The sequence below is a fragment of the Heterocephalus glaber genome, unplaced genomic scaffold (genome assembly GCF_053883595.1).
Source record: "Heterocephalus glaber isolate CG9 unplaced genomic scaffold, H.glaber_assembly_v1.0 deba00001226, whole genome shotgun sequence".
NCBI lineage: Eukaryota > Metazoa > Chordata > Mammalia > Rodentia > Bathyergidae > Heterocephalus > Heterocephalus glaber.
Window position 1 is genome coordinate 94,260 of NW_028258219.1, and position 23,329 is coordinate 117,588.

General features: G+C 64.4%; 1 protein-coding gene across 29 annotated transcripts in view; it reads right to left on the bottom strand.

Annotated features, from left to right (window-relative positions):
• Nucleotides 1–23,329, bottom strand: part of Kif1a (kinesin family member 1A) — a 73,586-nt gene that overhangs the window by 12,845 nt on the left and 37,412 nt on the right. For 8 of the 29 annotated variants that reach the window (XM_087210849.1, XM_021247399.2, XM_087210848.1 and 5 more), the window contains 22 exons: nucleotides 23,083–23,189; nucleotides 22,159–22,242; nucleotides 20,632–20,812; nucleotides 20,485–20,557; nucleotides 20,248–20,344; nucleotides 19,492–19,640; nucleotides 18,991–19,169; nucleotides 17,543–17,680; nucleotides 16,611–16,895; nucleotides 11,423–11,541; nucleotides 10,028–10,113; nucleotides 9,611–9,749; nucleotides 9,365–9,512; nucleotides 9,152–9,242; nucleotides 7,980–8,098; nucleotides 7,450–7,505; nucleotides 6,858–6,896; nucleotides 6,650–6,758; nucleotides 5,949–6,015; nucleotides 5,784–5,868; nucleotides 4,191–4,296; nucleotides 2,380–2,406 (listed from right to left, as the gene is read on the bottom strand). In XM_087210849.1, coding sequence (XP_087066975.1) covers nucleotides 2,380–2,406; nucleotides 4,191–4,296; nucleotides 5,784–5,868; nucleotides 5,949–6,015; nucleotides 6,650–6,758; nucleotides 6,858–6,896; nucleotides 7,450–7,505; nucleotides 7,980–8,098; nucleotides 9,152–9,242; nucleotides 9,365–9,512; nucleotides 9,611–9,749; nucleotides 10,028–10,113; nucleotides 11,423–11,541; nucleotides 16,611–16,895; nucleotides 17,543–17,680; nucleotides 18,991–19,169; nucleotides 19,492–19,640; nucleotides 20,248–20,344; nucleotides 20,485–20,557; nucleotides 20,632–20,812; nucleotides 22,159–22,242; nucleotides 23,083–23,189 — 2,484 coding nt within the window. The remainder of the gene's footprint in view (nucleotides 1–2,379; nucleotides 2,407–4,190; nucleotides 4,297–5,783; nucleotides 5,869–5,948; nucleotides 6,016–6,649; nucleotides 6,759–6,857; nucleotides 6,897–7,449; nucleotides 7,506–7,979; nucleotides 8,099–9,151; nucleotides 9,243–9,364; nucleotides 9,513–9,610; nucleotides 9,750–10,027; nucleotides 10,114–11,422; nucleotides 11,542–16,610; nucleotides 16,896–17,542; nucleotides 17,681–18,990; nucleotides 19,170–19,491; nucleotides 19,641–20,247; nucleotides 20,345–20,484; nucleotides 20,558–20,631; nucleotides 20,813–22,158; nucleotides 22,243–23,082; nucleotides 23,190–23,329) is intronic. The other 21 variants (XM_087210866.1, XM_087210865.1, XM_087210863.1 and 18 more) reach the window with 6 other exon arrangements.

Genomic DNA, 23,329 nt, shown 5'->3' on the forward strand with positions numbered 1-23,329 from the left:
AAGTGGGCTGGGGACTCATCAGTAGATCAAGGCATGGAAGGGAGAGCACTGGCCAGGCAGGTTGGGGCGGCGAGGAGGAGGCTGCCTGCTGCCAGGCTCAAGCCTCCAGGGAGGGGGGCAAGGATGAGGGCATGCCCACCAAGAGCAGCAGGCCACCCCCAGAGCAGGCTCCGCCTGGACCCGCAGTGAGGCCAGGGCCGGCCACAGCTCCAGCTCCTACCAGCTGGGGCACACACGTGTCCACACTCCTGGTGCCCACTCTGATGGCACCACGCTCCGGCCGCTGCCCTTGGAGAAGGGGACCCCAACAGACTCAGCCTTGGGGAATGCCCAGCCAGCACTTGCACGGCCCTGGGCTCCTCACACCCAGCCTGGCCGAGCTGCCTCCTCCCCATGTGGCCTCCACCCAGGAGCCCCCCACACCCTCGGCCTGAATTGAGGTCCCCACTGGACCTGTGTGCGGGCATCTCAGCGCTGAGCTTCCCAACCACTGCGGAGCACTCTCGTCCCCCAGGCTGACCCGCAAGTGAACGACTGAAGCGGACTCAAAAATGGCCCAACACAGAAGGACAGAGGGGAAACTGAGGTCTCGAGCCCCGCATCAGAGGCTGGACTGGCACCACGCAGTCCCTTCCCTGGGGAAGCGTCGGGCTCTAGGCAGCTGGGTGAGGGAGCCCCATTCCCTGCTGCTCCTGCCTCCTGGGGAGGAAGCCTGTGAGGCCAGGGTGGGTCTCACAATCGCACAAGGCTCCGGGGTTCATGACCCTCCCGACACCTGAGACCCTCTCCCTGCACCTGCCACCTGCCGTGGCACTGCCATCCACCTTGTGCGTGGCTCCCGCCCCCCGCCTGCAGAGCCACCCAGCAGGAGGTCACACCTTTCACTCTCCAGGCTGCTCCTGAAGGCCAAGCCCAGGCCTGCTGCCCAGTGGGTGACAGCTCAGCTGGGATGGACTCCAGCCACAGGAGGGCCAGCGTCCCTCGGGGGCAGGGTCTCCTGGGTCCTGGGGCTGCTGCAGAAGGCTGTGCTGAGGACAGCAGCTCCTCTCCTTCCCAGACATTTGTGTCTGGGGTGTCTGAGATGGCCCAGCCTCCACTGGAACAAGGGGTTGCGGACGCTCAAGGATGGACAAACCCAGCCTTCCACAGTGCAGCCCCCACGACCACCTGAGAGCCCCGGATGGGCCAGAGGGTTGCTGGGCCCAGAAGCTGCACAGCAGACACTCTGAGCATGGGACACTTGGGCCGGACACACCCTCCAGGACCAGCCAGCACATGCTGAGCGCAGGGAGCTGGAAGCTCTGCTCAGGCCTGCAGGCTGCCCACCACTTCCTTGACAGGCATCCCTTGACAGGGTCTCTGCCTCACCTGGCCCTTGGCCCTGCAACCACATGGAGAGCCACAGCCCTGCAGCCAAGGTTGCTCCTGCCCTGGTGGGGGCTCAGCCACAGCCCCCTCTGCTCTGACCACCACAACATAACCTAGCAAGGGCTCAGCCTCAGACAGCCCTGGCTGTGCTCACCCTGCCCTGTGACACAATCTGGGGAGCAGATGGCACCCCTTAAGGACTCCCGCGCTCCTGGCTTCAGAACAGCTGGTTCACAAGGTGACCATCACAGGCCCCTGGCCACTGTCCACGGGGCTCAGAAGGTGACGCTCTGCCTTCCAGAGCTGTCCCTGGACAAAGCTGTCCTGCCCCAGGCCAGCATGGGCGGGGCCTCCTTCCGCCAGGGAAGGCACCTGCTGTGTCCCCGCCCAGCCTTAGGCTGTGGTGGGTCTGCATTTGGGACGAGCCGAGGGCAGGGACCCACGGGTCTCCTTGTGAATCTACTGCTGCCGCTTCCAAAAGGCAGGCAGGGCCATGCTGTCTGCCTCAGGGCCTGGTCCGGCTAACACGCAAGCGCAGCTGCATCTCCTGGCAACTGGGTCCTCTCTGCCCTGTTCCCAGTGGTTCCGCTTGGCCCGCGACAGCGCTAACCTGGAGCTGCTGCCCCTCACAAGCTGGTACAGCCCCGGCACCCGGCCACCTGCATGCAGGGGAGGCCCGTGCCCACTCCGGCCAGGCAGGGGTGTGGACATGGGCGGCAAGGCTGGGGCAGAGGAGTGGGAGGCCAGCCAGTGTCTACAGAGCAGCAAAACTACAAAGCAGCCAGGTCAAGAGGGACTCAGCCGAGAGGTTGGGGACGGGAAGCAAAAAATTAAAAAGAAAGAAAGAAACAGAACCATTTTCCAAGGAAATAAAAAGAGAAGCAGGAGGGAAAAGTGAGCAAGGTGATAAGGAACCAAAAAAGCCAGAAATTAAATTTTCAGGGTTGTGTGGGCCATGAGGGAAGGAGGGAAAAGGGGAGGCTGAAATAAAACCAAGGGACGCAGTGATACCTAGGGATGTCCGAATCAAGAAACTGCCTGCAAAACACAAACGGTCACACATTAGTGAGGGCAGGGCCGGGCAGCGGCAGTGGGGCAGCGGGGCAGCGGGCCAGCGGGGAGGAGGAGAGGGCGCCGAGGCCATGGCAAAGCACGTGGGTAGCCAAGGCGGCGGGGCCACAGCTTTGGGGCCTCCCAAGCCTGGGAGGAGCAGCCCAGGCGTCGTGGGCTCCAGGGACACAGCCACTATCCAGGGGCAGGAAGCCATGCCCACGAAGGCCCACAGGGAGGGACCACAGGCTGGTGCCTGGCCGGGGCCACCTCCGAGGAGGGCCCTTGAGACCTCCTGGGGCAGGTGAGCAGGGGAGCTGCACCAGCATGGGAGCAGGACGGAGCCCTTCAGGGCTGGGCTCTCAGGCTCCAGGAACAGGGAGAGCCTGTCTAGAGAAAGCCCTGTCGGCCTGAGGGCCAGCCCACACTGCCGCCTCATATGTCGGCCTGGCTTAGCCACAGCCAAAGCCCTCGGGGTGCCCCTCAGAAGCCAGGCTAGTCAGAGGAGGACACAATGATCCCAGAGCTGGCCCTCTGTGCACGGACACTGCAGTGAGGCGGCCCAAAGACACCCACACCCTCCCGCCTCCTAACCCAGGAGCCCAGGAGCTGCTGCTAAAGGAGGAGTCGGAGGTCAGAAAACGAGGTCACCTTCCAGGCCCCACAGCAGTGCTCAGCAGCTGATGCCCTCTGGGGCTTGTCCCCACGGCCCAGGATGGTGGTCCAGACCCACAGGGGTACCGGGCCTCCCCCACATCCTGCCGGGGCCATGAGGAAGCCCAGGCTCTGCTCACCCCACTGTCTGCCAGGCTGCCCTCCTACATGTGAGCTCCAACCTGCCTGGCCAGAGCCACTGCAACAAGAGAACACCCAGCGCCCCCTCCAGCAATGCAGGCTTATCCTCCAGGGACCACAGGCCCACTGTCCCCTCCAACCCCTTACCGCTGTCTATGAAGAAATCCAGCTCTACTGGGACCCAGGAGCTGGGAGCACAGGAGCCATCCCCACCTGGGCCTTCTGTCCAGGGGTAGGACCCCCCAAGCACACTTGACCTTCAAAGATGTCTTCTTACAAACGCAGCCCCCGCCTGAGCTCCAGGGTCAGCTCTTGGGCCAGGTCCAGGCCTCAGAGAGCAGCCAGACTAGGGGTCAGGCCTGGAAAGCAGCTCACATAGCCACGCTGGCTGCACATCCCCCAGGCTCTGAAGCCCCCTCTGCCAGCCTCAGATGCAGCCCCTTCCCAGCCCACCTGCCTAGCAAACCCTGCAGGGCTCAAGCAGCCCCCGCACTGCCCGGATACCACCACAGGGACCGCCGGGCGGAAATGACCTTGGCCACTGCCCGGGAGCCAGGCAGGCAAGTGTGGTGAGTGGCATGTGCCTGCAGTGCCCTGTGGTCATCCCCCACCCCCGAGCTGTCGGACTCAGGCTCTGTGAGCCTCTGAACCTCCTCTGGGACCCCACCCCTGGATCCATCCCCACACCCTGTCCCAGGAGACCCACCAGAGGCCAGCATGTCCTTGGCAGCCGGCTTGTCCAGCCATGGCCCCAGGACCCCAGGACAGGCCCTAGCTCAGACTCCAAGCCCTGCTCCCCCACGACAGCAACGTGAGTGTGTGAACCAGGGACGGGGACGCTCGGTCGAGGGAGCCAGGGGCCTGGGGCCACAGCCTCTCCTCACTGGCTCATGTCAGAAGGGAGGTGGGGGAGGCCCTTTGGCCAGACATTCCCTGTGGCTGGGTGAACAGGGGCTGCCGGGAACAGCGGGACTCACCGGTCATCCTGGGCTGGGTGGAGGTAGCCAGAGGAGAGGATGTTGAGAGAGAGGATGTTGGGGTCAATCAAGGACTCGTCGGTTTCTGGAGTGTTTCGGATACGACCTGAGGGAAAGGCAGAGCCGTGCATCACATCCAGGAGGCAGTGTCTGGCCGGGCAGAGCCGAGTCAGCACATGGGCTCCCGGGCGGCTGCAGACGAAGTGGTCAAAGGCCCCAGGTGGAGAGGGAGGCCTGGCCGGGTCCTTGGCACTGGGTGGTATGGGCAGTCACCCCTCTACCTCTGCCCTGCACCTACACCCTGATAGATCCCGACCGCCAGCCCAGGAAACAGGACTTCCTAGCTGCCGAAAAGATCTCAGTGAGGCAGGGAGGTAAAAATGCTCCCGCTTCGTTCTGTGCTTAACAACAATAGTAAGAAAGACAGAAAAAAATCTTGTCTGCCATGGGCTTTTCCCTCACAGCCTCTGAGATGCCAGCACTGGCAGCATCTGCCCGCATGTGCAAGACAGGCTGCTTCATCTAACACTGTCACCCTGGGAGGGACATTCTGCCATCCAAAGGGGCAAGCGGATCACATGATTTCCTTGGCTAAGCAGTGACCCAGACTGGGCCTTCCTGCTCCCCCACCAGGCCGAGGATGGGGCCAGGACCCTGTCCACAGCTCTGAGCACGCGGGTCCTGGGGGTGGACTCTCGTGCAGATCCCCTGCCAGCCTTCCACATGACCGGTGGGACCAGGACCCCAGCATCCTCTCCAGGGCACCCACATGGGGTGAAGGACACATCGTTCGCCGCTCAGCAAGAGACACGTCCGGTAGACCACAGTTTAGACAGGAAGCCATGGAGGAAAAAACCCTATGACCTTCAGGGATACTTACCGGTTGAACTGTGCTTCCTCCCGAAAAACATGGGCTGAAGCCCTAACCCCATGATGCCCAAACGCAGACTCACGCGCTGACAGCAGCACAAACGTGCTTAGCCAGACTGTCCACCGCTCCGAGCACCTGGGGTGGCAGGTGTGGGCACCGAGACAGGGCCACCCTGAAGTGCAGTGGCCTCACCACGGTGGGGCTGGTGGCGTCAGAGGATGGCGTGTGAAGGGGGCACAGGTGAGAACTCAGGGAAAACGAGCCAAGAACACCCCACACTGATGTCCCCAAGGAGGAGAGGCAGGAAGACATGCACGTCTCAGAGAGGGTGCCTCCTGCTGGGCCTTGATTCTGGCCCCCGGCCCCCAGAGCTATGACATCAATTTCTGTTGTCTGGTTTGTCTGTTTGAGACAAGGTGGCCCAAGCTGACCTCAAACTCAAAGCCATCCTCCTGTCTCAGCCTCCTGAATGCTGGGACTACAGGCATGTACCACCTCGTCTGGCTGATTTCTGCTTTTCAAAGCCAACCAATCTGTAGCACCCTGTTAGTGCAGCTGAAACTAATGCACATCAAACAGAGATTTGGGAACCATCAGCTGTCCAGGGCTCCCCTTGTCAGATGAGGGCTGAGGCAGAGCCATGGGAGTAGCCAGGGCACACAGCAGTGGGGCACAGCTGCGGGCCTGGCCACGCTCCTCCACCTGCCTGGCCTCCCACTCACCCACGACCAGCTCCCGCACTTCCTTCCAGCGGATGTGGCTGCCTGTCTCATGCAGCAGCGTCACGGTTATCCGTCTCTGGATGCCCTGCCAGGTGCCAGGAGAGAGGGCAGGTCAGAGGCCGGGCCGGGGGGGGGAGGGGGGGCGGGGGGCGGCGGGCCACAAACCTGGTGCAGGAGGAACGTCCCCATGCAGGGCATGCCCCCGCGGTGGTCGACCACGGCTGGGATGTAGCTGAGGAGAGACCAGGGTGAGAGGTGCCCTCCCTGCCCACTGGGCACAGCCCTGGTCCCACTGTGGGGGGCGGGGCAGCACTGGGAACGTATGCCGGGCCGCCTGGACCCTGGTACCCACACCGCCACCGTGCTGGGCGGGTGTCAGGGTGGGGTGAGGCCAGCCTCCAGGGTGGGTCTTTGCACAACCCCCAGAGCCCCCACTTCCTCCCTCCCTGTGGACGGGACCTGCAGCTGGTGGGGGGACCTCTTCCTCTAGCCCCAGGGCTCCCACCGGCATGGCCTCCCAGTCCTCCTGGATGCTCCCCAGCCACAGCTGGGTGGGCTGTGCCCCTGGTACCCGGGAGGAGCCTGGGTGATCTCCCACCTCCTCTGGGGGCTTAGCGAACCTCCTTGATTATTTGTACTCTTGGTCCAGGCCACCCGACCCCAGCCTGGGGACCATGCTCAGCACCACAAGGGGCCAGAGCCCCTGCCCCTCAGGCAGGGAGCCAGCACGCTTGTTCTCCAGCACCTGGCCCACGGTGAGGGGCTGACACACACCTGCCGGACAGGCTCAGTGCCCGGCCCTCTCCTCCCCACCACGCCAGGAGCTCCATCCCTGTCCCCAGCTCAGCAGGTGGACATGCACTCACTCGCCATTGGCCTCCAGCTCGCAGATCTCAAAGTAGACCAGCAGGTCGTACTTGCAGTGGCAGGGCCCAGGGCAGGGACGGGTCAGTGTGCTGAGCTTGGTGGCAGGCACTGAGGGGACAGGACAAGGATATCACATGGTGAGCCACACCCATCACAGGCTGCAGGCGAGGGCATGACTCCTGCCCAAGGTGCCCACACAGAACTCACCGGCCCTCGGCACGTCAGACCAGGGTAAGGAGCACCAGGCTGGCGGGCAGACGTGACCTCACTATTTCTCCACGCCCCAGGTGGCAGGAGCCTACACCCCTCAACACGAGCCCTCGAGGAGGGCGTGGCACGCGATCTCAAGCACCAGCAGGGTGCCAGAGACACCTGCTCAGGCCCACCCTGCCCAGGAGCCCTCTGCCTGCGGCACTGCCAGCCCATTACCTGCCGGCTCTTTTGCCACAGCCACTGCAGCAGCCCAAGCACACCCTCCCAGTCCCCAGCTCCTGAGGGCCCCACGCTGGTGTCCTGCTCCTGGCAAACAGCCTCTGGCTCCTGCGCCCCGTGCCAACCTCTGCCCACTGCCCCCTCACGGCCTTCCATCCCTGCCACCACTGCCCCACCTCACTGTGCCCCAGTGTGCCCTTGCAGAGCAGGGGACTAGACAACAGTTGTGAGCCATGAAGCCCACGGGCCTGGCTATGTCCCCTCCCGTTCCATCCTCAGCCTTCGACCCATCTTAGAGTGGAGCCCTCCCCACGGGCAGCTCCAGCCTGCGGGCCTCACTGCCTGGGATGTGGGAGGCCCCGCCTACCTGGCTTGGACAGCGGCATGACACGAGGGAAGTGGCGGCGGGAAGGCCTCAGGGGGCTGTGGAGGAGGCCAGAGTGAGGGGCCAGGCGGGAGAGGGCCACCCAGGGCAGGGCAGCTGCTGACCCCATGTCGGCCCCTGTGCCCTGTCCCCCGGGCCCAGGAAAGACCCCAGCTTCATGCCCTGGACCAACCTGGGTGGGAAAAGCGGGGCTCAGGACTCCAGACTCTGTCCCGGAGGCTGAAAGCCATGGCTCCCAGCCCCGAGGCTCCTGCACTCAAAGTGCTGGGACCCAGTGCCTCCCTGAACGCCTGTCACTGCTCTCTCTGCCCCTGACACCGGGTGTCCCTCAGCTATGGGTCCTGCTTGACAGCTGAGAGAGAGACAGAGCTCGCAAGGACACTGGGGCCCCAGGCCTGCCCAGCTCCGTGGCCAAGAGGGCTTGGTTGGTCTGACACCCCCTCAGCTCAGGCCCAAACTCGGGCATGGGCGGGCTCGGGGGCCCCGCAGCCCCAGCGGCAACCCATGCTGACCTGAGCACGTCCTTGCAGAGGGGTGGGAAGGGGTGCTGCTGGTAGTGGCCGAAGACCTCAAACACGATGGGCTGGCTCTTGATGTACTCGATGAAGGACCTGGTCACCTCCACTGCGATCTGGTGGGTAAGGAGGCAGGTGGGAGGGCACAGCCAGGGAGGGAAGTCCCGGAGAAAATGCTCCCTCTCCATGAAGGACTGTGCCTGCGTGGGAACCCTGGCCAGGCCCACCCTCTGCCTGCGACAGGAACAACGGTCCTGGCCTAACGCGGTCAGCTCAAAGAGCCAGGTCAGACTCCAGCGGCAGCCTGGTCCTCTCCCTGGGGCAGCTGAGGCCACACAGAGACCAGACAGTGTGGCTGCTGCAGTGCCAGATTAAAGTCCTGTCCCTGTCCCTCAAATTCCTATGTTGAAGTCCTAACCCCCAGGGGCTTGGAATGTGCCTCCTGGAGGTGGGGAATCACAGAAATGACCCAGGGACAGCGTTCTCACTGAGGAAACACCAGGACATGGACCCCAGGGAGAAGGTGGTGTGGACAGACATTAGGGGAGGCGGCCATCCGTGGTCACGGACAGAGGCCTCGGAAGGTCCAGCACCACCACCCTGGCCTCTGCAGACCCAGGTGCCAGTGCCCTGCCCTAGTCAGTGCCAGCCTCAGTGCCCTCTGCCCAGTCACCTTACAGCCCTTGGCCAGTGTCACTGTTGCCAAGCTTGGCACTTCTGTCCCTTCTGCCTGGTGGCCCCACCTCCCAACTGAGCTTCCCGGAGCCCCACAGAGCCACTGCGCCCTGCAGCCACCAGCCGGCCCCCCAAGGGACCGCTCGCCACGCTCTCGTCCTGGAGCTCCCCGGCTTCTCAGGAGTCCTCAGGGCTCCTGCCACCCTCAGTGCCTGGTCCCCCTGGCCCTGAAGCCCACGCCAGCTGCTTTTGCTGAGCACCCTGAGCCCTCAGCATAGGCTGCAGCCAGGACCTCTCCCGATACCTCGCGCCTGCGTCTGCCTGAGGTCCACTGAGGGGCCGCTTGTGCACCCCCGTGAAGCCTGTCAGGGCCGCCTGCCCTGCAGCTGTAGCCCCACATAGCCCTGCAGGGCCCATGTGTAGGTGCTGGGCAGAAGTGAGCACAGGAGTGGCTCAGAGAGGCAGGCCTGGGAGGGAGAGCGCCCGGGACGTACATTCTGGACGTGGTAGAAGCCGAGTGGGGGGCCCCTGCCTGTGTTCTTCAGGGGCTCCGTGGAGAAGGCCTCGTCGTGCCGGTGGATGAAGCTGCAGAGAGGGACGAGGCACTTGGTGGGGCGGGACTTGGGGCAGCGTGGCCCCACCCTCAGGCCTGGCTGGTGGCAGGCAGGGCAGCCCTGGGCTAGGGGCAGGGTTACAGCAGGGCTCACTTGAACTGACAGAAGATGTCGGCGTATTCGGCAGAGATGCTGGACGCCTGCAGGACAGTCACACGGAAGGTGAAGGTGCTGCCCAGGTGGAGGTGGTCCAGGGTGGCTTTCTCAGGGCTGTCCAGGAGGAGTCCATCCGGGGGCACTGCTGCTGGGAGTGGGTAGAGCAATGCTCCAGGCCACCCTGCCACCCAGATGGGCTGGATGGGGCGGACACACCCAGTGGTCGGGTAGCCAGGCGCCTACCGGAGCAGCTGTTGTTGTTGACCTCATCGGCCGAGGGCCCTACATCAGCACCCTGGCCCTGGCCCTCCACGATGCGGAGTTCTTCCTGGGAGGTCCCCGAGCGGGACATCCCCACCACAGGGCAGGACTCGGACTGGAACTGTGGGGGACAGCACGGCTCTGTCATGAACCCAAGGGAGGCCATGCCTCTGGGAACATGCAACACTCCGCTCAGACCCCAGCCAGGAGACCCAGGAGCAGCGTGGGGGTGAGGGGAGCTGCAGGTCACGACAAACTAGGGAAGGGGTGTCGAGTGTTTACCCAGAGGCCCACTGCCTGGGTAGGATCCGCGGGACCCACACACCGCCAGCGGCTGCCACCGGAGGCCTGGGGACTGAGGAGTGGCCCCACCATGTGCAGGCCAACTGTGCGCAGTACCTTTTCAAAATGCTGGTCATCGAAAGAGATCTTCGCAGTTCCCGACTGGCGGACACCGGAGCCATAGTCAGGGGCCTCCTCATCAGCTGCAGGAGGTGAGCAGGTGGTCATGCCCAGCTTGTCCCAGACGGGCAGAGCCAGGCTGAGCCCCCACTGAGTGCTCAGGGGTTTGCAAACTGCCCAGGACAACACCCATGGCCGCCCCCTTCCCCACGGACTCCTGACCTGGTCCCACTGCTCCCAGGGCTCCTGTCCCCCAGCCCGGCACAGGCCTTGGGGGGCCACCACGCTGTCCTCTCCACTGCACTGCTCGTGGCCAGTGCTCTCCCAGCCCATACAGTGCTGGCCAAGCCTGCCCCTAACGGGGCTCGTGCCCTGGCCCCAGGCACCGCGGGGCTTGCACCTCTCCTATGTCACCTTTCCCAGAGCCACAGAGGGAACCACCCACATCACCCCAGATACAGTCTTCCAGCTGGAGAGCAGCTCCTGTCCCAGCTCTGATCCTAAACACAGTCCAGGAACAGAAGGAACCGTGGCTGCCCACACCCTCGTCTGACTCCACACGGCGCTGGGAGGTGACCTTCCCGGTAAACCTGTGGCTCCATGAGGACCCCAAAGGGTCCCTCCCTGAGGGCAGAGCAGGACCACAGCTCTCAGAGGATGCAGTGGGGAGGGGGTGGCTCAGCTCTACTGCATGAGCAAGGCCCGGATGGGGCAGGAGGGGAGCAAGGCCTGGTGGTCGGGAGCAGCCCCCGAGGGAGGGTTAGGCAGCACCCTGCTTTCCAACAGACAGGCTGCAGGTGTGGGCTCCCCTTCTCAGCTGGGGTCCTGGGGCCTCAGTGACTGCACTTCCTTTCCATAGCAATGCAGAGGCATCTAGGCGGGCAAGAGGCGCTGTAAGAGCATTTGGGAGCCACAGGCTGCTGGGAGTTTGGTGACAGGGCGAGACGTTAATTACACCAGTGGAGCAGCGTTACAGTCTCGAGAAGTGGCCAAGGGGACCAGACACGGCGGGGGCCACGGCACATGGGGTGCTGGCCCCTCAGTCCCTCCGGGCCCAGCCCACGTGTCCTCTCTCCTGTTTGTCTACCTGTCTGCCTCACTCTCTCTCCAAGGCGCCAGGCAGCCAGGTCTTTGGAGGGAACAGCGAGTCCCCACAGGAGGAAGCCTGGGGCCAGGAGTCTGCAGCCTTCTCCACAGGGAAGGGCGCCTCCCAGTGCCTGATGCCCGAGCTGAGTGGGCTCAGGAAGCCCTGGGCACAGCTTGTGTGGCCCAAGCTGGCCCCGGCCAGCCCCGAGCACAGGGGACACCCTGTCAGGCCGGCTTGGGAGGGTGGGGAGGGCAGCGCCTCAGCCACTGTGCCTGCCTGCACCACCCGCCAGCGCCTGCTCGCACCTGAGATGGCCTGCACGGCCACACGCAGGAAGCCCTTCACCTCGCCCTTCTCGCTCACGATGGCCACACGGTGCACCAGGGGCACGGGGTACAGCAGGTTGCTCAGGTACACGAAGGCCCTGGGGAGCAGAGGTCGGTCACAGGCGCCAGGGCCCTGTGCAGAAGGACAGCACCAGGGACAGCACGCCGGTCACAACACAACACGATGCTGCGGAGCAGAGCGGGCGAAGCACGGACAGCCAGGGTGAGGCAGGTGGGGAGAGGGTCCCGGGCCTTCGAGGTGCAGAGACGGGAGGAGGCAGGGGCACAGAGAAGGCGGGCTCGGGGCACAGGGGCAGAGGGCGCTGCCCAGCGAAGCCCAGCACGGCAGCTGAGCAGAGGGCAGCTGAGGGTTTCAGCCTGCTTCAAGGACGAGGACCCACCTGGGGTGGCCCCTGAGCCTTCACCTCTGACGTACTGACGCCACTTCCCCAATGGCCCCACCAAGCAGCTCCACCCCGGAGGCCAAGACTCAAGAGGGGCGCCCCAGACCAGCACACCCCAGGCTTGTAGCACTGCCCACCTGCCCCATCCATGAGCAGAACACCAAGAGCCTCCTGTCCCTGTAGCTGGTACCTGCCTGGCTTGGACAGCGCTCCTGCCCCAGGGTGGCTGCTACAACCCCGAGCTGCCCAACACGGGGCATCACACGGGCAGAGGAACAGAGGACCCTGAAGACACTGTGCCAGTCTGGTGTGTGGACTGCGAGGGGGGCTGCTCAGGGTGGGGCACTTCCTAGGGATGGGGCGTCCTCTGGGTTGGGGCACCCTCAGGGGGAGGATGGCCACCCAGGTGAGCTGCCCAGTGACCTGGCCCTTAGCCCCTGCCCTCCTCTCCAGCAGTGACCCACAGCCAGAGGGCAGGCGACTCCTGGAAGGGGCACAGTGTGGGCAGGATGGACAGGACGGGGACACGGGAGGCGGGAGAAGAGTAGGACAGGGCTCTCACTCAGGTGTGGGAGCGGGACAGGCAGGCAGAGGACACGGGCTGCTGCCAGGTGGGCACTGGGCAGGGCATGGACGAAGGGGGAGGAGGGAGCAGGACAGACACTGCGCCCACTCAGCCCTGCACGTCGGACACCGCCTGCTGTGCCTGCTCCCGCATGACAGCCTGCTCACAGGAGCACAGCTCAGGGTGTAGGGCAGCACTCAGAACCAGACCCCACACACGCTTCTTCCCACTCAGCCCCGGGGGGCTCCGCATCACAGGAAGGGTCTGAGGACACAGCCAGAAGCCCCACACGCTCCAGATACCCAAGCTCACCGCAGGAGCAACGAGCCCCACAGGCCGGGGGAGCCGATAGGCCCTGGGCGTCCTGAGCAGTCTCTGGCCCCCAGCGACAACAGCCGTGCTGTCACTCCCCTCTCTGGGCCCCTTCCTCCCAGCCTCCTGGCGCTGGCCTCAAGGCCTCCTGCTTCCTGAGCATCCTGCCACATAGACCAGGCTGCCATCCCAGCAGCCTGGCGAGGTCGCTGGGGCAGGACTGGGACTGGGCCAGGGAGCCCCGGGCTGCCTTCCTGCAGCAGAGGAAGCCCACTCACCACACTCCTAGGCAGAGGAAGCCCAGTGCACTGCTCCCTCAGGACACCCCGAGGGAGCACCGGCCCCAGCCTTCCTTCCAGGAGTCAATGAGCAGCGGCCATGTCGGGGGTGCAGAAAGCCCCTAGGGGGACTTTGGGGGTATGCCTGCTGTGGCCGGGTGGGGTGCTGGGAGGGGTGAATAGCCATTAGGGCCAGCAGCCAGTCCAGGCTGCCCCTGCACGGCTCAACTCCTGGGGCTCTGGGGAGCCAGCACAGCTGGGCTCAGCCTGGCCAGATGCACCCCTCGGGGCCCACGGGACGGGGCAGGTGCCCACCTGGGACACTCACAGGTCCCATGGCCATCCAGAACCTGGCTCTCCCCCGACCCCCCTAACGGGCAGGTCCTGGGGTCTACAGCAGTGCACAGAGGGGAAAACTGAGGCAAGGCCTTGCCAGGCAGTGCTGCAGTTGGCAGCCCTCCTTGGCTGCTGACAAACCCTGCTAGAAACCTATGCCACCCCAGGGCAGCTGCTTCCTGCCGCATGGCACGCAGATGCTGGGGTTCCTGACATCCCGTGGGAGGGCAACAGGGCAGCCCCAAGACGAGAAGACCTGAGGCAGGAGCCCCAGCTGTGGTGTCAGGCGCCCCGGGGCCACACCACAGAGGGAGCGGGTACAGCACACCCGGGAGGCATGTCTGGGCCCGGTCGGCCACACGCTCCTCCCTGAGAGGTGGGGTGGTGAGCTCTGGCGGAATATGGCACCCGGGACCATTTCACAGGTGAGGAAACAGAGGCACAGAAGTAGGAAGAGGCAGGGCTGGCAGTGACCTGCAGGTGTCTCCTGCCAGCTCTCATCCTGTGCCTGCCTGCTCCATTCACACAGGTAGGAAACGAAGGAGACTGCCCTGCCTCAGCCCTTCAGAGCTGCCTCCTGGCAGAGGGGAAATCCAGACACTGGAGAGCCAAAGACTGCCACAGCCCACCTGAGGCCACCACACCAGACAGGTGTGCCCAGAGACAGGGCCCATGGGTGGGGTTCTGAGGACCTCTCAGCTGGGGATTGGGGGGTTTACAGTGACCCTAGGAGCCACAGCAAAGCTGCCCCAGTTCTCTGCTCCAGGTGGGGCGGCACATTCTCAGGCATCCACGGGCTCCAAGGCGCCCGCCCGGTGGGAGCGGGAGGCTAGCTCAGCCTGGTGCCCAGTGTGGGACGGGGGGCGGGGGGAGCTCAGTGACGCCCCTCACTGCAGCCCTGATCTCGGCCTGCTGGGTGGCAGCGATGGTCTCTTTCAGCCAGCAGGGACCTCAACAGCCAGCAGCCCCACCCAGTGCAGCCCCAGCCTGGAGAGCCGAGAAGGCCCCTCCTGCCTCCCACGCAGATTTCGCCTGGGCAACACACGGGAAGGTGAGGCGACAGGCCAGGTGGTGCAGGCTTCAGGCCCCAGCGGGGACGGCCCTCCAGGTACCAGAGACAACACGCCGGCCACTTCAGGGTCTACGACCCAGCCCGGCCACGGACACCCACCCGCACACCCAGCCACTCTCCAGACCTGAGAAACACATCTGTGGCCACGCTGTCCAAGAAGCTGAGTGGCCTAGGCCCAGAGGCCCAGCATGGGGGCCGAGGGAGCCCAGGTGGCAGAGCTGACATGGTGCAGCCTCCTGCTGGGTCCACATTTGTCCACCCAGCGCTGGACACTACTCTCGGGCCAACTCCTGGGGACGCTCGCCCCGGGCACTCAGTTCATGCTGTCTGCAGCGCCTGTGCCCTCATCTTACCCGGGTGGGCCAATCCAAGACTGAGGCCCCCTCCTCAGCCTGGGCAGCAGGTGCCCAGCGCCCTGCCTTCCCTGTTGCCCAGCACCCCGACAGCCAAGGGGCCTTGAAGCAGACTGAAACGCCAGAGAGCACAGGAGGGCGGACCGGATAGAGCGGCGGGCATGGTGGGCAGGAGGGAGGAGGCAGCGCTAACCACAGATTGGTGAGGAGCAAAGACGCATGCTGGGACCCAGGGAGCCTTTCCGGGGGGGCAAGAGTGGGCACCCCAATTTCGCTGAAGCTTTGGAGGGAGCCAGCAGCTACGAGAAGGATACGGGGAAAATCAATGGAGGTCCTTCCCAGGCTGGGCCTGCACAGCTGCTGCGTGGGAGAAGCCAATTCTTGCCAAACCAAAAAGATCAGGGTGGTGCCAGATGGAGCCCGTCACAGGCCACCCCTGAGACGGGGCCGGGGCTCACATGGGCAACTTTGGTCGGTTTGGGAGTTTTGTGAAATCTCAAATCCACAAGAGGAAGAAAACTATTGGAAGGACCCAGCTCTTTCCAGCTGAGACTGCAGAGCCCACAGCCCACTTCCTGTGCTGTTGTGGACCCTGCGTGTCCTGACCCCCTCCCGCCTATCTGACACCTGGAACCTCTCCTGGCCATGCAGGTGGGGCGTGGTACTGAAGCCTCCAGGGAGCAGGCCTGGGTCTGCACCTCCCGCCAGGCCCAGCAGGGAGGAGGTCCAGATCTGGGGCATCCTGGCAGGGCACTGCCTGTTTGTGTCCAGTAGGGCCAGCGGCCCATGACACCTAATGTCAGCCTAGTGACAGCCGGGAAACTAATCAGAACAAGTCCCTGCCATGTGCTGTGGGAACTGCCACCTGCCAGGGCCTCTCACACTACCCCCTCTTCCTGACGGAGGGGCCATAGAACCCCACGGTGCCTTCAGCTTCAGTCCTGGTGCCCCAAGGTCGAGACTTCTGGAAGCGTCCATTGGCCTGGCCTAAGGGAGCCATCGTAAACTCTCAGAGAGCTGCAAGAGTTAAAACTCACTCTTCATGTCTGTGGCCTGTGCCACTGTGGCCAGTGCAGGCCCTGAATGTCTACTGCGAACTGCTGTGGCCAGAGCTTCCCTGCCCTGTCTTCCAGGATAATGAGCACAGGACCAGTGGCTGTCTTTGCTGAATCTGCCTGCAGGACAGCACCCTCAAGCCCAGGCCTCCCCGCAGCCTCAGTTTCACCTGCTGACCTTGGTCTCTCTTGCCTGCTTGGTGGACATGATGACCAGCTCCAAGCTGCAAAGGTTACATTCCATGGGGACAAGTGGGCCCTGTGCCGCATCTTGCCATGGAGACTGGGGAGGTCAGGATGGGCCCAGCCTCACTTCAGAGGGAGGCAGCAGAGGGGCCCCCAAGCCTGCTCCTGTCCCAAGTGGAGGGGCGCTGAGTGCACAAACGCCTCAGCTTTGGGCAGTGAGGATGAGGCTGGTCCCCAGGATAAGGGACAGACAGGGCTCAGAGCCCGGGCCTCACTCTCAGATGGCCCCGGGGCCTGCACAGGGACACACAGCCTCATGACCTAAACCACAGCCGCTGCTCAGGGCCCCCCTGCCTAGAAACAGCTCCCAGCTGCACGGCCCACCTGACACCGGCTGGGTGTCGCCTCCATGCCTGGACCCAGCTCTGCCCTGTGACAGGGACGTGGGGAGCCCCAGAGGCTCCCCAGCTTTGGTGAGAGGCTGGCCCTCAGCCTGCCCGGCCAGGAGGGCCCGGGGTCTCGCCCTGACACCCACGGTGCCCACAGCAGTGCTCCCGTGCAAAAGAGCTGGTTCCTTCCCAGCATGCGCTCCTCGACCTCACCAACCTTCCTACTACACTGAACAGGGGGGACCGGTCGTAAAACGGGTCCCGGCCGTCGCACAGCGCGCGCTCCAGAAAGACGTCGTCCTCCAGGTCCTCCTCCTCCTCCTCCTCCTCCTCCTCCTCCTCCTCCTCCTCCTCCTCCCCCACACTCTGCTCCTCGGCAGGCTCGGTGGCTTCGGAGTCGGAGTCGGGGCTCGAGGAGGTGGGGGAGGGGGTGAGAGCAGCCATGCGCTCGCTCATGCATGTGTTGAGAAGAGGGTAGCTGCTGCAGCCAGAGACGGCTGAACTGAGGTCAGTACGACAAGACAGAGAGAAGTTAGCACCAGCTACTCGCAGGAGGACGGGGCGGGTGGGCGGGGGCTTCTGTTTCCAAGCAAAACCAGACACGCACCACCGAGAACACTGCTTTAAAAGACAAGAGAACCAAAAATGTGCCCTGTCCCCAGGTCTGCCAAGAAATAAAAACACCCATGTGGGCAGCTGGCAGGAAGGCTCCAGAAGGTCCCGGAGGGCACCAACAGGCGTGACTGGAGCAGGGTCCTGGCCAGGCAGAGCAAGGCTGTGTAGGCCTTCCAGGGCTCAGCCACGCTGAGGTCTTAGAGCATCCAGCCATGTGGGGTCGGGGCTGGCGCAGGCCCCAGATAAGTGCAGAGAACAAGGCGGTGGGCTCTAAAGCCTCTAAGGTCTGGTGACACAGCCCTGTCTCCACAGTGCCAACCCCAAGGCCGCCAGGGACCTGGAACAGCTGCGCGGCCCCTGGCGCTTGGGAGCCCCACACACTCACACGCACACGTGGCCCCACAGGGGCGTGGGTGGTGGGGAGAAGACCCCCTCAGGACCCCGAAGAGAGGGGCCTGTGGGCGTGGGGGGGGAGCCCGAGGGGCCGCTCCACGTCCCACTGCCTCTCTGTGCCGGGGAAGGGGAGGCACCCACCTGCCCACCAGTCGGAACCAGGGGAAGCGGTCGTAGAAAGGGTCCCCGCCGGTCACCACGTTCTCGCAGTCCTCGACGGCGCTGGAAGGCACCTCTGCTGCCCTGTCGTACATCTCTCGCATCAGGTCCAGGCGCTGCCTGCAGGGCACAAGGACAGCACGGGCTCAGGGCAGCCGCAGCCTTGGCTCCTCCCCTTCCGGCAGCGGCCACAGCTGTGTCCACACCGTCCTGCTGCGTCGTCACCGGGCTCAGGGCTCTGCTGCACGGAACCCCCCACGGCCCTGGAAACCAGTCAAGCGGAGCTCCCCTCGGCTGAACACACGCTTCACCGCCAGGTCCACCCAAGCCTGCCCAGGCGACAGCGGCTGGGAAGTGAACGGGGGAGGGAGGGGGACTCAACTGAAGCCTGAATGGGGGTCACACCTGGAGCCCCACAAGCTCAAGGCAGTGAGAGCATGCAGAAGATGAGAAAACACTTTCCAAGTTCTCGTTCCCCAGGGAAGGCAAACTGCTGGGGATGAAATCCCTGGGCCCCGAGGGCCTGTGCTGAACAGGGCCTCACAAACTGGACGCAGGTGGCTGTCTGTCCTTCTGGGAGCCAAACCGTACCTGCCTGAGAGGGTGGCAGGAGTGTGAGTGTGCGCGCGGTGTGTGTGTGTGTGTGTGTGTGTGTGTGTGTGTGTGTGTGAACAGTATTTCTGGCTTTCCAATCTCTGATGTTCTGACATCTTCGGGGCCTTGCTGGCTGGGGAGAGCCCTGCCCAGTCCATCTGGCTCCTACAGACAGCCGGCCTGTTGGTCCCCAACCTCCCACGCCCAGCCAGCCAGGGCAAACCGGTGGCTGGGTCAGCGCTGACCCTGAGAAAAGGCCTGGCCTCCGGTCCCACACTGGCCACAGGGTGGGCTGTGCCTCCTGTGTCCTGGGCGGTGTGACACCAGCCCTCCTCCCTGGGGTTTGCCCCACGTCCTCACGTGCCTGGCTGAGCTACGGGAAGGGCTCCCGAATCTCAGGAGCATGGGGCTCCCTCCAGGTGCACCCCTTTCTCTTCCACCCCCCACTGGGCACGCAGTGCACAGGAGAGGGCTGGGGTGGAGTGGGTGCTCCTTCCGGTGCTCGAGGCCCTGCACCAGCTGGCTCTGGTGATGCCAGTCAGCCTCCAGCCTCACCCCCAGGCCCCGCTGTGGTGCCAGGATGCTGCCCCTGCCCGGCAGCACATTCTCATTCTGGGCCTGGGCATCTTCACCCGTGAGAGAACCCAAAAATGTACTGCTGTGTCCGACCATACCACTGGTAGGGGAGTGATCCCATGAGGCTGGACCCTATTCCTTTTTCCTTCTCATTTAAAAGAACGCCATCGTCAGAAACAGTGACACCTGCAGGTGCCCACACTGCCAGGAGCCCCACCCAGCTGTCCCTGTCCATCCACCTCCCTGCCCGCCAGCCACACCTGAGCTTCTCCAGCGTCCAGTAGTGAGTGGCCCCGTTCTTTTGGTCCTGGACTTCCACGGCCACTATGGTGCGGGGGAAGGGGCGAGTCTCTCGGTCCTTGGCGGCCTCCGGGGGCAGCAGATCCGGTGGCAGTGGGGAGTAGAGAGTGTCCGTGAGGAGGACAAACTGGAACTGGACCTGCGACGGGCAGTGACTCTCGTCAGCCCCTTGGTGGCCAGGGCCGGGTCTCAGGAGAGGCTTCGATCCCACCTCCCAGAGGCCTGGGCCATGTGCCCCATCCGTCCCAGCACCTTCCCACTGGCCACCGAAGGGATTGCACCCCACCTGGCACCTGGCCCCCTGCCCTGAGCAGAGGGCCAGGCATCCAATCCTGCCAGCTCCAGGGTCCCCTGGGTCAGACAGGGGCCCCGTGCTGCAGCCTGACTGTGGGCAGCAACCCTACACACACGGGCTGAGGCCCTGTCTCTGATAGGAGGCCACAGGCCAGCCAGGCCCCCACCTTCTTCTTCAGCTCCACGCTGATGGCGTTGGCCTCCTTGAGGAAGATGGCATTGCCCCACAGCAGGTCCCGCAGGGACGTGAACTGGTACCACTTCCACTTTCGGAAAGCCCACAGCGCTAGCTCACACTCCCGCTCTGTCCACTGGACTGTGGGGGAGGCCACCGGTCAGCAGGGCCAAGCCACAGCCTGACACCGAGCCCACCCCACACCTGTCCCGAAGGCCACGTCGGCTGGCCCTACACCCCACGGGCAGGGTGCAAGGTGAAGCATGGAGCCCGAAGGAGGGTGGGGGGCGGCTGGCCAGAGGGAGGCCTGGCTCGGGGCTCCACCCGCTCTGAGGCTATGCACCCCTCCCTTGCTGGGCCTGGACTTTGTGTTCGGGGCCTCAAAGTCACACCGACCATTCTCAGTGCAGAGGAGAAAGCACCAGGAAAGGCCTGCCGAGCTGTGGACAGGCCCCAGTGCAGGCGGGCTGCGGGCTTGGGAGCGGATGAGGGGCTGGCCAAGCTCTCCCTATCGCAGGTCCTCTGTCCAGCGCCCTCAGTGGGAGGCCATGGGAGGTGCAGTGGACTCATCTGGTCTCACAGGGCGTACCCCTGCCAGCTCCCCCATGGTCCCAGCCCCCTGCCAGTGCCAGCGTGTGTGCACACATGAACGTGTGTGTGTGTGTGTGTGTGTGTGTGTGCGCGCGTGCTTGCAGCACAGCCCTTGGAATCCCACCCTGCAGTGCTCCCAAAGTCGGAGGCCCTTCACCTTCATCCTCCAGCTCCTCCTCTTCCTCCTCGGCCACCTCCGGGTAGTACCTGGACTCCATCTGCTTCTGCAGCGCCTCCAGCTTGCTCTCATAGTCCTGCAGAGAGGCAAGGCCTGGGATCCCTACACCATGGAGACCCAGGTGGCCTCACCCGTCCTGCCAGGTGCCTGATGGGAGAATGGGTGGCAGGGCTGGGGTCCCAGTGAGCAGGGCCCAGGGTGGCCAGGCGTCCTCACCAGCCTCTGCTGCTCCAGCAGGTAGGTGGCCTCCTCACGTTCCCGGCGGTACTGGTCCTCCAGCTCCTGGAGCCTGTGGGCCACAGTGGGTGAGCCAGGGTGGGTGGGTTGAGGGGTGTGTGGGCAAGCGGGTGGCCCAGGGCTCACCTCTGCTCCATCTCCTGCTTCATGTCAATGCCCTGCTTCTCCAGCAGCTCACGCTGCGCAAAGGCCCAGTCCACAGGCTCAGCGGGCGTCTCCGCACAGGGTGTGCGCTCGCGCTCCTGCCGGGCCTGCTCGGGGTGGTTGAACCGGAACACGTGGCTCTTACCCATGATGATACGGTTCCCTGGGGAGGGAGGCAAAGCCTGCCTTGGGGTCCTGAGAGTCCCAGAAGGGCTCCAGGGGGTTAGGAGAAGGGGAGAGGGGTGCAGGGGCTTCCTCCACACCCTCCGCAGATGACCTGAGGGGGCTGCTTGGCCAGAGCTTGCCCTGGCCGGCTGTGCCCCTCCAGACTCGGTGGGGACACTGCACAGTGCCAGTCTCTCTCCCGAGTCCAGCCCTCCCCTCGGGCCCACCTGTCTGCAGGACCCAGGGGACAGACTGACCCGCAGGGTGGTGCCTGCTCTTTGCCCAGTCCTGCCTGGCTCTCTGGCTGGCTTTATTCCCCACTCCCACCCCAGCCTGGGGTCAGCACACGGCTGGTCCTTGGGCTCAAGCACTCAGAGGAAAATCCAAGCCGAGGCCACCCCCGAGCCTTGGCATCCCCACGGCTGGCAAGGTGACCCTCAGATTCAGGTGTTCCCTGGGTCCTTCCTCCAAAATGGCCCTAGAATGCAAAGGCAGGACAGTCCTGAGAGCCCCTGCTAAAGCCAAAGGGCCTTCCGGGGCCACAGGCTGGAAATCGGGCAGTGATGTTGCCTCCCTGCCTCCTCACCACCACAGCAGCTAGAAGGGTCCTGCCAGTTCCCAGCCAAGAACTCGTGCCTGGCCACAGGTGATGCTGCGGGAACTCCACCTGCCAGCTTGGCCAGGCTGCACCACCTCTGGTGCCACCTGGTCTAGCTCTGCTGTGGCCGCTGTCCAGGTGATCAACACCTGCAGCAGCTGACAATGGTGGGCACAGTGTTCGACCCGCAAACTGAGTCCTCCCCAGCCCACAGACTCCGTCCTGCCGGCAATCCCCACCCTCAAGTAAACCAGTTCTTTGACACAGATCTTATCTGTGTGTGTAACGACACTCATCAGCCTGCACCTCTGGACCTATGCGTCTGCGTCAGTGCTCCCCAGCCCACAGCTCTACGCCTCTGGGCCCAGGGACCAGGATTCACCAGCCTGCAGCTGTGCCCCGCTGCTCCTGGTCTCTGTAGAGCCAGCACTAGGAAGCCTCGGCCACGCAGCACAGCCTCGTATGCGTCTCTGTGGCTTTCCTAAGCAGAGATCTCGCACCGGGTGCCTGGGGCGTACATCGCAGCCCTTGGTGCCGGGGGAAGCCACACTCTGTTCTGCTACACCTCTTGGCCCAGCATCTGTGCCCTGCCCCTCCCCAGAGCCCAGCCCTGTGCAGCAGCCACTCTGAGCCACTGGAGCAGGCCATGGCCCTAGGGGCTTCACAGGCAACAGGGTGACTCAGGCCTAGGGACAGCGGCTTCGCCAGATGCCCGTCTGCCTCAAAGTCTCCACACGCCTGTGTACCTGACCGCAGGATGCTGGGCTCCATCACTTTTTTGCCGTTGACGTACGTATCTGCACCCTCACAGGGCTCCAGGGTCACCACAGCTATCGGAAGAGAAGCAGGGGACGGTGAGGGGTTGTCCCTGCAGAGCTCAGCTTGCCTGGACCCAGGGTGCCTCCAAGGTTCCCCCACTCCTGCTGGATGCACAGCCTGGCCACCAGCAGGAGCCCATCTGGGCCCTGGAGGAGCCAGGGTGGGGGTCTCGCCCAATAACACCGGGGGGGAAAGTGACCCTGGCAGGTCTCGGGCAGGGAGGCTGGGCTGGGCTGGGCTGGTGCCCCGGGCCCCATCCAGAACTCCAGGTGGACGAGGTAAGAAACACTGGTGAGGGTGTCTTGGAGGGAACCGGGCTGCAGACAGGAGCACTCTGGAGGAGACAGCTGTCCCCACGCTCCTGAGGGCCACTATCCTCAGGTGGCCAAGGTGGACAGTGGGCTGGGGTCAGATCTGCAGGCCAGAGGCTGGCTGGGCATGTGCCTGGAGATGCCTGAGCTCAGGGCCCTGGGATGGTGACCGCTCAGCAGTGCCAGGGCCCACACCAAGCAAGGCAGTGTCACCCTCTGGAGGGAGGCGGGGCAGGCAGGAAGATGGACCGATGGCTGCTCCACAGCCAACAGGAAAGTGCCATCCCAGAACAGCTTCCTACCCCAGAGCCCCGCTCCCTCCCTGCCCAGGGGCGCCACACGCACTTCCGGACACACGCTTCCTGTGCCCTGGCCCTCAGCTTTCACAGAGGCTGTAGAGACTCCGGGCCCTTCCCCGGGCACTTCCAACCCCAGTGTCACACACACACGCCATGCACGCCCGGCACCCTGGCCCGAGCACACCCTGAGACCCACGCAGAGCTGGGACTAGTAGATGGGGTGGGGCTGCGGCTGAGCTACCTTCGCTGCCTGCCCGCGTGTCGCTCCGGAAGACACAGTGCTCCTCCTTGATGAAGTGCCCGCTCAGGACGATGTCCTGCCGCCTCTCTGCGTCCTCCCTGCCCACTCTGAGGGGAGGAAGGTGTCAGCAGCGCTGCCCCGGGGGCCCGGTGGGACCTCTTGAGAAACACCCAGGGTGTGTGGAGATGTGAGGGAGCCCAGACCCAGGGGACCCAGGGGACCCAGAGGCCACGGCCTTGCTCTGGAA